The sequence below is a fragment of the Manacus vitellinus genome, unplaced genomic scaffold (genome assembly GCF_001715985.3).
Source record: "Manacus vitellinus isolate BGI_N305 unplaced genomic scaffold, ASM171598v3 scaffold_2_pilon, whole genome shotgun sequence".
NCBI classification, from domain to species: Eukaryota; Metazoa; Chordata; class Aves; order Passeriformes; family Pipridae; genus Manacus; species Manacus vitellinus.
In genome coordinates this window covers 30,070,247-30,084,080 of record NW_021940208.1, presented here as the reverse complement: position 1 = coordinate 30,084,080, position 13,834 = coordinate 30,070,247, and the positions used below count along the sequence as shown (strand labels likewise).

The 13,834-nt window shown below is 39.2% G+C and overlaps 1 protein-coding gene across 1 annotated transcript; it reads left to right on the top strand.

Annotated features, from left to right (window-relative positions):
- The first annotated feature begins 1,264 nt into the window (after positions 1–1,264).
- CPB2 (carboxypeptidase B2) lies at positions 1,265–13,463 on the top strand. Its single transcript, XM_029960921.1, has 12 exons — positions 1,265–1,346; positions 1,784–1,827; positions 2,702–2,737; positions 4,455–4,579; positions 4,671–4,779; positions 5,309–5,410; positions 5,944–6,048; positions 8,600–8,716; positions 9,659–9,749; positions 10,940–11,142; positions 12,982–13,066; positions 13,194–13,463. The coding sequence occupies exons 1-12, from the start codon at positions 1,265–1,267 to the stop codon at positions 13,376–13,378; spliced, it is 1,284 nt and encodes a 427-aa protein (XP_029816781.1). The 3' UTR covers positions 13,379–13,463.
- The last annotated feature ends 371 nt before the right edge of the window (positions 13,464–13,834 follow it).

Sequence of the window (13,834 nt, the reverse complement as noted above, 5' to 3'; positions counted from 1 at the left end):
CCATCTAAACTGAACAGTAATGCATCCCACTCACTTTGTCATAGTTACAGGGTAAGACCTGAGCATTGTAGTGTGGGGATGGCAGTGGGACTTTTTCCAGAGGTAAAAAGGAGAAGAGAAAAAAAAGGGGAATAGTGTCAGAGCCCAGTGGAACCCTGGCAGGAAGTTGGAGAAGAACAAGAGGGATCCTTTTAAGGACAAACTCAAAGAACAACCAGGGAAGCAGGACAAGAGAACAGAAAGTGAAAGAAAAGAGGTGTGTTTAAGATGACCATGTCCAGCTGTACGGGTGCAGCAGGCAGGGCAAGGAAGCTGAGGGTGGAGGGTTGTTTCTGAGATCGGTATAAAGGCAGTAATTAAAGCTTTTGTCTGAGTGTTAACAAGAGTGGGGCAGAATACAGATGAAAGAATATAATGCCAAATCAAAGCAGAGGAACTGAGAAACCCAACAACTACAATTTTGGCTGTTAATATTCCCCATGTTAAAGATGACTACAAGTGCAAGGACAGAATTTTGATCATCTTGTTCAGTGTATTCAGGGCCTATTATGAGAGCTATAGAGGAATTGTACCAGCTGAAATATTTGTGCAACAAACAGTGGAGTACAAGCACATACCAGCTTTCTCATTTTGGTACTCAGGATGTGGGAATCATAGGATGAAACCAGATCCAGCAGGCTTTTTCTGGTCTCCCTGTGAAAAGACTTCCCCAGCTCTGAGAAGACAAATTCACTTTTAACGTAGCCTCAAACACAGACTTCAGAGCGGACTTACCTAAAGAAATAGGCAAACTGCCAACTTTGCCTATCCCTGATTGCTTCTTGATGCTCTGTCAAATGATGATGGAGGCAAAAATAGGGTTGGCATATTGGTTCTGCATGAGAAACAACAGTGATTGCTTGGAGCCTGGCTAAAAGCAAAGATGAATCTGGTTGCCAGATGCTGTCAGGTTTCTGCTTGAAATCAGTCACAACAATGAGCTGTGACAATCATGTTCTGCTGCTTGAAAACACTAGTTTTGAGACCCCTTCCTGTTTTCTTTTCAGGACAGTTTTTGCAGATAGGGGTCTGACATTCCATGGAGTCTCCTTCTTCTACATACAGTAATTATTTTAATGATCTATCCAGTGTAATTTTGAACTACATGGTTTGCAGGGCACTGAAGATCAAGGCTCAATGCAGAGTGGTATTTTTTCTTTCCACAAAGTGAATTGCATTTCTGTCACCAACAGTGGGATCAAGCATGGAGTAGCTGGGAAGCACCATGTCATGTACAGCACATTCGGACCACGGTTTTCAAGTAGAAAGGGAATATAAGTTATCAGGCAAAGATGGGGAGGACAGTGGTACAGACCAGCTGAAATGTTACTTGGCAGAGATACGCAAATAGGGAGATCAGAAAAACTTGACCAGAGTAGGAATGCACATCTACAAAACAAAATCCACCAGCGCTGTCGCATGATGGGGGCTGGGGCTTGTGGCTGTTACGCTGGTTCCAGCTTTTAGTAGCAATCTCAGCATCCAGCAGTAGATACTGGCTACCACAGCCCTGTACCACCTCTGTCATGGATTTTACCGATTTGTAGAAGCAGAGGCTGGAACAGGGCCCAGCATCTTCACTCTTGAATCATCTTTGAGTTCATGGCAGCCAAGCCAAGGAAGATGAGAAAGGCCAAGCCTGCTTCTCTACGTTTGCATAAACTTGAGCTTTTCCAAATACCTGTGTTTTACTAAATACCCTTATTTTTCAGGGATGAAGTTTTGTGGGCTCTCCCGCAAACAGATGAACAAGTTGAAGACCTTCAGAATTTACTGAACACGACTGAGGTAAACAGATTCTTCCGTCTCTCCGGTCTCTAGGCCAAACTTTTCCCTCAAGTGCCCTAATACTGCTTCTCCTCCAAAAGAAAGATTTAGCCCACTTTCATTCATTTGTTCTAGTACAGCAACTCAAAAAATGCTTGGTTTTCATTGCTCCACTACCTCCTGATTTACACGAGGAGACCCCTTCAAAATGTTACAGTAATGAATTATATCACAGCTCATATTTCTGCAATTGATTTTGTATATTAAGACACTGCCAAATTGGCAAAGCACCAGCACACAGTAAATAGAAATACATTTGCTAGGCAACCTCAGCACTTTTGACCAATGCAATCCTGACCCATGTGTCTTGCAGACCTTTGAAGATTAGGACTGCATTTTTGTGGTATTTTTCTTCAAATAGCATTTAGAATATAAAAATATCTTAAACAATACTTTTTATCATTTTTACTTCTGTCTTTCATTAGATAAAAGAGTATTTAATTAAATTGAGACATCTCTTCATTTGCCAAATCACACCCTCCCACCAGTTTGAAGCCAACACTCCACAACAAAGGTGTAACCATTCCTTCAGAATGATTGAGGATGTGTTTCAGATGACTGAGAGCTTTCAATGGTGTCAATGCCCCGTCTTATTTTGTCTTTCTTGGCTCCTATTCATTCTATGTCCATCCCAAAATCCCACTAGTCTTCTGTTGTCCCTACTACCACCTTCTAATCCTTCCCTTAAGTTCTTAAAAACCTTTTGATAGCCTTCCTTGCTCTTTTCCATCTCCAGAAGTCAACTCACATATCCATATCTTTTGCTGTACAAATATAAATCTCCCCTCCTCCAACTTCTCCTTACTACTGTAATTCTTCACTTTCTTGTTCACAGGACCCCCAGGAAGTCAGGAAGAACAACTGCACCACAGTCAGTGCAGAGAGGGCATGTGATGGTTCCTACCAAGTCACTTATGTGAATATACAAAACAAACATTTTTCATGGGTTATAAATTGGGCAATTTTTTTTCCACTGCTAAAAATTAGGCAAGTTATAGAGGAAAACAGAAAGGGGGGAATGGGAAAGGGAAAGGGTAAGGGAAAGGGAAAGGGAAGACACAAACAATACCTCCCAACAAATTGTAACGTCTACAATTTAGCAAAAAAGAAGCAACACAAAATTAGCATCTTACAGGAGGAATTATCAGGCTAATTATAGGTTCTACTCCTGCAAAAGTTGGGAAGTAAAAACATAAGCCAAAAGAAATGCTTTGTTCTTACAGCACACATTGCATGCAGCATTCATCAGAAGATCCAGACACAGGAGCACCTACAGGAGCCTTTCGTAGCTGCCCGTGGGGCAGAATTGACCATTGCTGATGATGGGTAAAGAGAACAATAATCATATGCATTACCAAAGTTTCCCATTTACCCCCATTCATTGCCTCTCTGCCACCTCAGCTGTGTTAATCCAGAGTTGCTTAGTTTTCCTCACTCTCAATTCAAAGAATGTCTATGCCAAAGAGAAACTACACCTGAACTGGTGCACATCAGTGCACACAGCAGGCTAGCCAGGGCAACAGGGACAGCAACATCCAGCTTGCTTCTTGGATGGGTTTTCCAAACAATGCTGATCCATGTGATGCTGCCACTACTCTGCCAATAATGTTTCAGATGGCTACACCGAGACTAACTCAACCATTTGTAGAGCACCCTGCAGTAACACATCCGGGGCCAAATGTTTTACCATTTATTGCTCCAAAGTCTTGATCAAATGCATGGATGAGTTTTCTGTATGATTTTGCAGACATGTTCTCTCTGAGAAATGAGGTCAACAGCTGACAGGTGATACATGCCTGGAAACATGGTGCCCTAAGTTGGATACAATATTCCTGGTGCAACTGCACCAGGAAGGAAACAAAATAAACCCTATTGTCTGGTGACTCCATTCTGTATGATGCCATAAAAACGGATCCAAGAGTTATGCTGATTTTTTTCACACTCTAATTTTATGCCTAATCTTCTGCTGTCACCCTTATATCTTTTCGTATTATTAGTTCTAAGGTTTCAGTCTTTTATTGAATATGTTGGCTTCAGATTTTATTATTGTAAAATATTTAATTTTACCAAGAAGAATCTCATTTTCTTATTTTCCTCCCATGTTTAATCTCTGTATTGCTGCTTCAACTTGACTTATATTCAAACCCCTTCTGGCATTTATTTCCTCCCTGATCAAAGTCATCAGAGAATACAATAACTACAAAGACTGGTCTGATCTTCATTAATTCTCCAAATACCCTCAGGGAAAATAACTCTCAGCAGACTTGAAAACATGTAACATAATAATCAGTTAAATATATCTATTATACTAGAAATACTATCTCAGCAAAGGTTATGTTCCCGTCTTTGTTCTTGATTTATGAATTTATGTGCAGAAGTCATTACAAACATTTCTTAAATACACGCATTTCATTTCCAGCAGTAGCAGAATGCTATAACACATCACAGGCAACATTAAACTGCTTGTTTCGAGGGGTCTCTTAAATTGCAAACATATGCTTTCATTATTTTCAAAATGCTTATTAAATGTTAGTAAGAATATTTTTTTCCTCAGTTAAAAAAATGAAATGTTTTTGGAAAATTTGTAGGTCATTCTCTGGCAACCTGTTGTGGTTGAAAACATTAAGAAGGACAGAGAAGTCCATTTCTATGTCAGAGCATCCAGCATAAATAGCACAAAAGCCCAGTTAAGGCAACTGGCCATCCAACACAAGTATGTATTTTTTATTTGTTGTCATGAATGTTTCTGTGAAGTTGTTTGTCATTTATTTAACAGGAGGTTGTGCTTTTCCTTTGTTATTCAGAGTCTTGATAGGAGATGTTCAAGGATTTATTGAAAAACAGACTGTCAATGACACAGTCAACCCACGCAGATCTTCTTCTTATTATGAAAACTACCATTCAATGAAAGAAGTAAGACATTTTTGTTGTAAACATCTGTAGATTCAAAGGGTGAAATTTGTCTCATGATTGAGAATAGAGATAAAGGGAAAGAAAACATCAACAGGTAATAATTATCATCGTATGTCTCAACAATTTAGAGTTTTATTTCTTGCAATGCTTTCATAAAGAAAGAAATAAGCACCAGACAAAATCTCTCATACATGTATTGTCTCAAACTGCCATTCAAAGGCAGTCAATACAGAAGAAAAACGAAGTCAAAAAACAAACACGTAAATATTTGAAACATGAAATGAATAATAATTTAACCAAATAGAACTAAAGAGGAATTTCAGGCCTATACTTGGACTGTGTTGTGATTGTATCTTACTATTTGTTTTAAGAGAAATTAGAGTCAGGCAAGTAGTAAGTGGGCCAAATTATTCATTTTTCTTTCCCATTATGTAAAGAGGTAGGATTTTGAAAGGTAGAATGAATTTAAGTCACTTTCAGAGATGAAGGAAAACAACAGAGTATCTATATCCTAACTTCACCCTTGCAGATATACCGTTGGATGGAAGAAGTAGTCAAAGTTCACTCTGATCTCCTACAGAAAATATATATTGGATCATCATATGAAAAGAGACCGCTTTATGTCCTGAAGGTACAGCTGTGACTTACTGCAAAAACTTGCCAAGTAATAATGTAAGCAAGTGATGGGGCTTGGCTAGAACACTTCCTTAAATCTATACTTAAATGCATTTTTTTGTGGTTTTTAGAAGTTTCCTGAGTTGTTCTAGTAAGGTGCATTACTGCTGCAAATGCATTTGATGACATCAGGTTCCTTGTTGGGTCACATTTGGCCATCATCCAAAGGCATGAAATACTGGCACAGTGGATACCCTCCTCTGTTGACTATGAAGCCAATCTAGTTTGCTGCTCTGCATAGCTGATGACAGACACTCTTGACCTCAGGTCTTGCTGTAATCTTGGTGTTTATGTTAGGACCTTGCAAGCAGACTGAATGTGGCTGTCTGTATGTGAACATAACTGGTGGCTGCATCCTGGCCCAGGATCAGTCTGAGCTCTCCCTACAAGACAGATACTTCTTCTTCCATCTTATTTACCTTTTCACTTCCACTTTTCTGTGGGACCCTTTACAATGGTGACATTGTAATGCAATTTCTCTTTTGTCAGATTTCTAAAAGCCAGGAAAAATCCAAAAGTGCCATATGGATTGACTGTGGTATCCATGCTAGAGAATGGATTTCTCCTGCTTTTTGCCTGTGGTTCATAGGCCATGTGAGTAGATAATCACATCTGATTACTGCTGTCAAAGCAAAGCAAAAAAATCCTGATGCCATTTACCTTTGTCCAATTGTGCTCTAAGCTCCATAAAACCTTAATCCATTTACTTCCACAACACCAACACATGAGATTTGTGTCTAAGTTGCATACATAACAGTGAGTGTGTGTGTGCATGTGTGTTCGTGTCAGTAGATAGGAGGGGATGTGTGTGAGAGAGAGAGGCACAAAGTCACAGGGATTAAATGCAAATGAGCTCAAATGTACTTTCAAGTATGAAAAAAACGTGTGCAGAAAATTCAACAGAGACATTTATAATTAAGAATGGTCAGGGAAGGAGATGCCATGCCAGCAAAAGCACATTTTGGTAATCTGCTAGGGCTAAGTCTTCACTGCCATGTGGATTCAAGGAATGGTCTTGGCTATGGGTCATGCAGCACACAGTGGTTCATGTCCATATTACTGCATCTGGCACTGCCTGGAGTGGATCGGAAGACATCCAGGGTGAGCTCAAGCTGTCCTACAACTCTTGGCTCTCTCCCTAGATGCCCTTCTAGAGCAATAGGTACCCCACACTTGCCTGATCCAGGCATGGCATAGCTCAACACCAGCATGCACACCAGCAATCTCTGCTTATCACTTGCTGGGATGCATCACCTGCTGCTACTGTTCCTCCTGCCTCTGCGTTTTTTATTTGCGCTCCTGCTTTTTTCTGGATCTGCCTTATGCAGAGAATAAAGCCACACAAGCCACCTTCTAGCCCTGCTAGAGATACCCTCATTTCAGACCTCCAGAACGTGACCAACAACACCAGCCATGCACAGAGTTCATGGGAACCAGAAAATCACTGATGGGATGAGCCTGTAGAACAGGTTTAGATCGATCAGTCTTGATGTGCAGCTGCAGACCAATAGTCACATCTATCTTTATATTTTTGATATCTATACTGCTCAGGATAGTGAACAAAAGTACATCAAAAGATATAATGCCTACAATTTTCACCTGGATTTTAACATACATTGCCTTAGTCTTGTTGAACCTAAGGCATCTCTGCTCTACTTTTTATGCTGAGCTGCAGGTCCAGTTCCTGTTATGGACTAGGTAAAGGTTCCTAAGGCCTTTCTGGCCCAGACAAGGTTGTCCATCTTGCTCAGTTAATATTCTGAGATATTATTTATTGTTACTTTTTTACAAAAGCAAAGCTCACAGTAAAAATAAGCTAGATGAGACTTCACAATCACCAGTACTGTAGTTAGAAAAAACAACATAGATGAGTCCTTGAACATGAATTGTGGTTTGGTTGTGATGGAACTAAATAATGTTAATTTTAATAATAATAATAATAATAAAGGAGAAGAAGTATTTATTCCTGTCATCAGTCACAACTATAAAGCCTCAATAACTATAATATTTGAAAGGATATTACAGGAGTTAGGGACAGATACAGCTGAATGTACCTTGTGACACACTGATAATTCCAGCCTTCAAGGTTCCATTTGAGAGAAATGCATTTGCCCTTTTCATGCTGCTCCAAATAATTACCATCTGTGCTGTCACTTTGCCAGTGACACGTCCCTGCAGCAATTTTCAGAAGTAACAAGCTGAACATTTAGGTTCTCCATACCTTTGATCTAATTTACATGTTTTAAATTAAAATTTTATTTCCATATCACTCCATGAAGTAACATTTTAAAATCTGACATCAATACAGATCTGCACACATACATTAAAACCACCCTCTCTCTCTAGCAAATCCTAGGCATTGTTTATAATGGGTCCACTCTTTATCATTTAATTTTGTCGTTAAGATTGTAGAAAGATTGACATTTCTCATTTAGACAAAAGAAGACCATTGCCTGAGGAAAACCGAGAAGGATTTAAAATGAAAGAAGGTGGTTTAAGTAAGTTGTAAAGAAAAAAAGAAGCAAATATATGACTAAGGACTTAGTCTATTCTAATAGTAACAATCCCACTTATTTAGGTTAAAATTTATTCCTGCGTCATGGACCAACAACCAGGGTAGGTATCACTAAAGCCTTCAAAATAAGCTGTGAGACAAAATTAGCAAAGTAGATCTTACTGGCTCTTGTCATATGATTGCATTAAACTCACGATGCAACCAGAGAAATAATGTTATATACAGAAGCCACTTGAAATGTTACTTGTTATTTTCAGGCTTGCTATACTTTGTGCTACTTTTGTGGTATTTTGGGTGGAAGGGAGGGTTCCTATTATTTACAGAAGCAGCAAAAGCTCAAACCTTCCTATTAATAGGCTTCAATTCTATCTCATGACCACCTATTAACACTAAAGGACTGGAGTGTATCTGATTGACTGTATCAATTCAATTCCTACCCTCTCCACGGCAGTTCTAAGCAAAGAGCTGCTTTGCTATTCAGCAATTTCCATGATGTGATGTGCCTTATCAGGAGGCAGACTTGTCTGATAATTGCACAATTATTTTACACATGTCACCAGGTGCCTTTCTAGGAAGGCAAGAAAAACACTATTATGAATGCTTTTAATAAGTTTCCCCTGTGCTTTATAGGCAATCCATGTGCGTGAGAGAGACCCAACCATGACAATGCTTCTGGAGCACTTTGATTTCTACGTCATGCCTGTGATAAATGTGGATGGCTATGAGTACACATGGAGTCATCCCTCCGTATGTAGACCTTTTTTGACAGGTTGTACTGTGCATGCTTAGAACATCATTTTCATCCTGGAACTGCATACCCCAAACTCTAAACCCGTGCTTGGAATTTCTGTATCTTTGCCCTATTTAAATCACAACAAATACTGCAACTATTTGGCATTTTATCCACAGTACCTTCATGTTTTCCAATCTGCTAGAAATGCATTTGGAAATGACAGAATCTCATCCTGGTGTTTTAATACTTCCAGATGTCGGGAAACACCTGTGTCAGCCTTCAGGAGCAAGGTTATAAATACCAGCAAAATCTATCACAAGCTGGAGAGTGTCCTGCATCACCTACAGCACAGCCAATAACTCACTCCTTTCTCCTGCAAGGCAGCTCTCTTCTCTGAGTACTTTTTGTTTGAGATAAACGAAGGTACAACAAGTACCTTTTGTCCAGGGTTTTATTTGTTGGCTGGAAATCCCAAGCTGTTGAGATGGTTCTTCGATTTTTTAAATCCTTCACTCAAGTTATATGAAAAAATAAATCTCCTTCTCCAATCTTACTCATTTAATCTTCAACAGAGCTTGGCTCGCACTTATATAACTATGCACCATCACCTCAACAGCTGCACACCAAATTTCCAACTTTCTATGTGTTGGCAGCAATGCCTATGTGAACTCTTAAACTCACATACCTGGCCAAACTGTATGTCTTCTCCTCTCCTTCCACAGTTCAAATTACATTGAAATCAGACAAGATATGACCACTTCTTATCCTACCCAAACATTTCCTTTTATCATCCAGCCTTGCTGGCAAACAGATTGTGGTTTTAGAATACTCCTTGGCCTTCATTGGCACATTACTGTGAGGCACAAGTGGGAAGTCACAGTTAACTAACCAGGGAGATGGTGCATTGATTTTTCCAGCTTTTTTCCTGAACACGACTTGTGTGTCTCTTTCATTAGAATCGCCTCTGGAGAAAAAGCCGCTCAAAGCATGGTAACAGCAAGTGCATTGGTACTGACATGAACCGGAATTTTGATGCGCACTGGTGTGGTAGGACATAATTTTCTTCCTATTGTATCCCTGCCTCACTTTTAGCCTTTAAAATTCTTTATTTTGAAAACGTTTTCATTTACCATTTCACAAAGTTAATATAAAGACAAATGTAGCTAAGTATGTGTTATGAACCGGTAAAAACTTTCTCAGCTTTAGATACTTTTTTTGGGACTCTGGATTTTTTTCTCCCCAGATGACAAACCAGGGAATAGCCTCTTCACAGCACAATAGAGATCCAGGCTCCTGTATCCCACCCCTTGCATCACACCATGACACATTGGTGGAGGCTGCTGGTGGGAAGGAGGAAAGAGGGAAGAGATGGCCCTTGCCATGTCACCCAAGGCCTGTTGCACTATCCAGTTGAGTAGGTGCTCCACCATGGTGTACAAACTGATCACCTCAGTCATCCTTCCACAATGCCTAGCAGACCAAGATTTTTTGGGTCTTAGTGTTTCTTGTGAAGGCTATATCGCATTTATTTACTCCAGGCACTTTAGTACTTAACAAGTTTTTAATAGTCTGTAGAACAGCTATCTTAAAACGTTACCTTATAGATCAGATCTGGCTTCACTCAGAGCTGACATTAACGTTCTATATGGTTTTCAGTCATTTTAGTCCATTGCTATACTGTCCATGGCTATTACAGGAAAACATGCATTTTTTCACTATACACTAAGGATCCTGACTGCTTCCAGAAAGTTATTTGGTCTTATTCAGAAGATAGCAGAAGTAGTGAATCCTAGTTGTCTTCTTGATAACTTGTTCCAGCATTTTCTTAAAAATTTTGATTTGTGTTTCTTCAGCTCCGCATTGAGAGCTTGCTTTCCCCCAAGAATAAATAATCACTTAGAACTGCCCTTTTCCTGTAGTTCCCTTAAATTTTAAGACGTGATCTCACAATCATGTGATGATTTTAAATTAAGCATATTATTCCTCTCTTCTTAGACTTTTTATCCAGTCTTTGAACAATTTTTTTTCTACCTTCTCTAATTGTTTCCAAGAGCATAGTAGATGAGAAATCCTAGTAGGTTTGCACAGATTTCTACAAGCATGCAAGTTCTTTCCACAGCATGGCAGAATCCATGATGTCTTGTGTATTTGCATCATACACTGCTCTTTTATTAGATGAACAGAAACGAAGAAGGAAAGAAGTAAAGGAGTAAAACTGTGCATCTTTTTTGTTACAGGTCAAGGAGCATCTCCCTATGAATGTCAGGAGACATACTGTGGACCCTACCCAGAGTCTGAGCCTGAAGTGAAAGCAGTGGCTCGCTTTGTCAGAGACCACAAAAACACCATTAAAGCCTACATAACCATGCACTCTTACTCCCAGTTGGTATTGTTCCCATATTCTTACACTACGAACAGAAGCAAAGACCATGACGAGCTGGTAAGTCTTCCCAGCTCCTGAAGTTTCACATTATTTCAGAACTACTTACCCTGCTTGGTTAGCCTTGTAGTGAGGAAGTCACAGTTTTCTGAGGATCAAGAATTAGAAAATGAGATTTTTCTTGATGCTCTTAACAAATTAGTCTGGGCTAGTCTAGTAGTGCATAAGTCAGCAATCTGCTTCTGAAGACTACGGAAAAATGAAAATATTTATTCCAGATTGATAACACATCAACAACACCTGATATGTTGAAGCTGCTGTTAAAAGAGCAGAGTCACATTGTTTTGGACACCTTGAAAAGACATATATGTGCAAATTCCTCATTATGTTGTACGGTTTACACAAATTCTGAAATTACTTGGGTGTGTAACTCTGAAAAACACCCTTCACACACCGAAGCAATGAGGTGTTCTGGTGGACCCTTGCTACTTTTGTTATGGTTTTTGCTAGGGATACTTCTTACGATAGTTTTAATGGTAGGATGGAATACATACTCTGCTTATGTAGAATTTTACATTCTTGAGCCACCAAATCACAGAGGAAAAACTCTCCCTGAAGACAGACTGCATTCAAAGCAGAAAAAGTAGCTGCTGTTTTTTCCCACTGATGATAAAACTCTGGGTTTGTCTGGATGTGTTAAAAATATCCAGGCTAAACTGGGATGTGCTAGCACAGAGTAATCAAGCCATAGGAGTAGGTGGACAGCTTAGTTATATTCTTCTTATGTAAAGATGTCAAAATCCCCAGAGCAAGGGATTCCCTTTCCAGTACTTCCTAGCCCACTTTCAGTTTTTCCTAAGCTCCAAGTGCGGAGGCAATGAATTCTGCTATTTGCAGCAAGGGCTTCTGCCTCAAAGGTAAGAAAGGAGCAGAAAACATGGGAAGGCAATTAGAAAGCAGGTGACAGCTTTGGGATTTGCCATCTGGGAAGCCAGTGCATGTCTGAGGTGGACAGGTAATTTCATATACTGACAGGTAATTTCATGTATGACATAAGGACAGACAGTAGGAGAGTTTATAGAGGATTGACATTTGCACACACTGCTGTCATTTCAACACTGCTTTTCAACGTCCGCATCTACCATGCCACTTAACATATTTTATTTTTTAAAATAATATTTTAAAAAACATTTTATTTTTTAAAAAGAAATGTTGTATATATAAGAGGACTGTAAAAAGTACACAATTAACTCTTTGGAAGCCTCCTACTTCAAAATCCCATACAGTCCAGTATAGCATTTCCACTGGTAACTAAGGCCAGTGTGTTCAGAAGACATGAAAAAAAATGCAGTAATGTAAATATAGAACAAACTAACTCCTAATAACATATATATTCTGTGATGTCTTGGTTACCAATTAATTTCCTGAAATGAACTGTTTTATATACCACAATTTAAAAAGTGAAGTTGTGAGTAAACAGTAATAATGCATTTGTGACTCTTTCCCTGTAAAGTAGAAAGAGGTGCTCTAATTCTGGGCATTTAAATTTTCTTTATGGCTTAAGGGTAGAGTTCTCTCAATTAAAATATTTTCCTGCCGTTTTTGTCAATACCACGTAAATACTGCGGCAGAAAAGAAAAAATATGAGACAAATGAGAACAAGTGGTTTGACAACAGTTTACTGCTATCTATATTTTTTCATCTATCTACAGCAGAAAGGCAGTCTGCAGCATGGGCATATGCTGAAAATTTTTACACATTGTGTGGGTTTTCTAGAACTTTTTATAAAAGTATTTAACTAATGCAAGATCCAGAGCACAGTGTAAATAAATTCTAACTCAATACATACTAACTATTATCACAGGGTCTTAAAGCTAATAATGTTTTCTTTAATTTCAGGACACTCTGGCAAAGAAAGCAGCTAAAGCTATAAGGAGGACAACAAAGGAAACTTATAGACCTGGTCCTGGGGCACAGACAATCTGTAAGTACGACTTTCCTGCAATGACAGGCATTACAGCATGTCCTTGCTGGCAACAGAAGACAGCTTTTGAACAGAAGACTGAAGTTCTGGCTTCAGGTAATTTATCTATTTTCCCTTCCTGACATAGATTTAGCTCCTGGAGGGTCCGACGACTGGGCTTATGATCTTGGCATTAAATATTCTTTTACCTTTGAGCTACGAGACACGGGAACTTATGGATTTTTGCTTCCTTCTCGAGAAATTAAGCCAACTTGCTTAGAAGCACTTTCTGCTGTGAAAGAGATAGCTAAACACGTTCTCCAAAATTTGTGACGCTGAATATAATTTATTCCAGCATTACTGCACTTAGTTATAAAAGTAATAAAAAAGCTTGCTGCTTTATTATTTCCACATAGGCTGAAAAAAAAAAGAATGACTGCACCTCCTATATTTTAGGATACATCAGTCATTTTCAACCATACCTATATACCTATACTTGCAATGGTAGCTCAGTGCACCACATATAGAGAGAGCACTCTATAAGAAGAAAATAGCACAGATGTACTACCAGATAGTGGGAGGTCCAGGTGATGTAGCCTCGAATGGGCCTCTGACCAACTACTGGGCAGACTCCATTCATAGAAGAGGTTCCTCCGTTTCCGTCACTTGAGCTACTAAAGGATTTCCTTCCAGGAAAACAACCCTACTCATCGTTTCTGCTGTCAAATAAAAAGGATGTTCACATGAGAACTTGCTGCACGTTTTAATAAAGGCAAGGACACACAGATG

Coding starts and splice junctions, on each gene's coding strand:
- CPB2 (XM_029960921.1), top strand. CDS start 1,265: ATGTCATGTACAGCACATTCGGACCACGGTTTTCAAGTAGAAAGGGAA. Junction 2,738..4,454: donor GGAAGAACAACTGCACCACA/GTCAGTGCAGAG, acceptor GAAAATTTGTAG/GTCATTCTCTGGCAACCTGT. Junction 5,411..5,943: donor GACCGCTTTATGTCCTGAAG/GTACAGCTGTGA, acceptor CTCTTTTGTCAG/ATTTCTAAAAGCCAGGAAAA.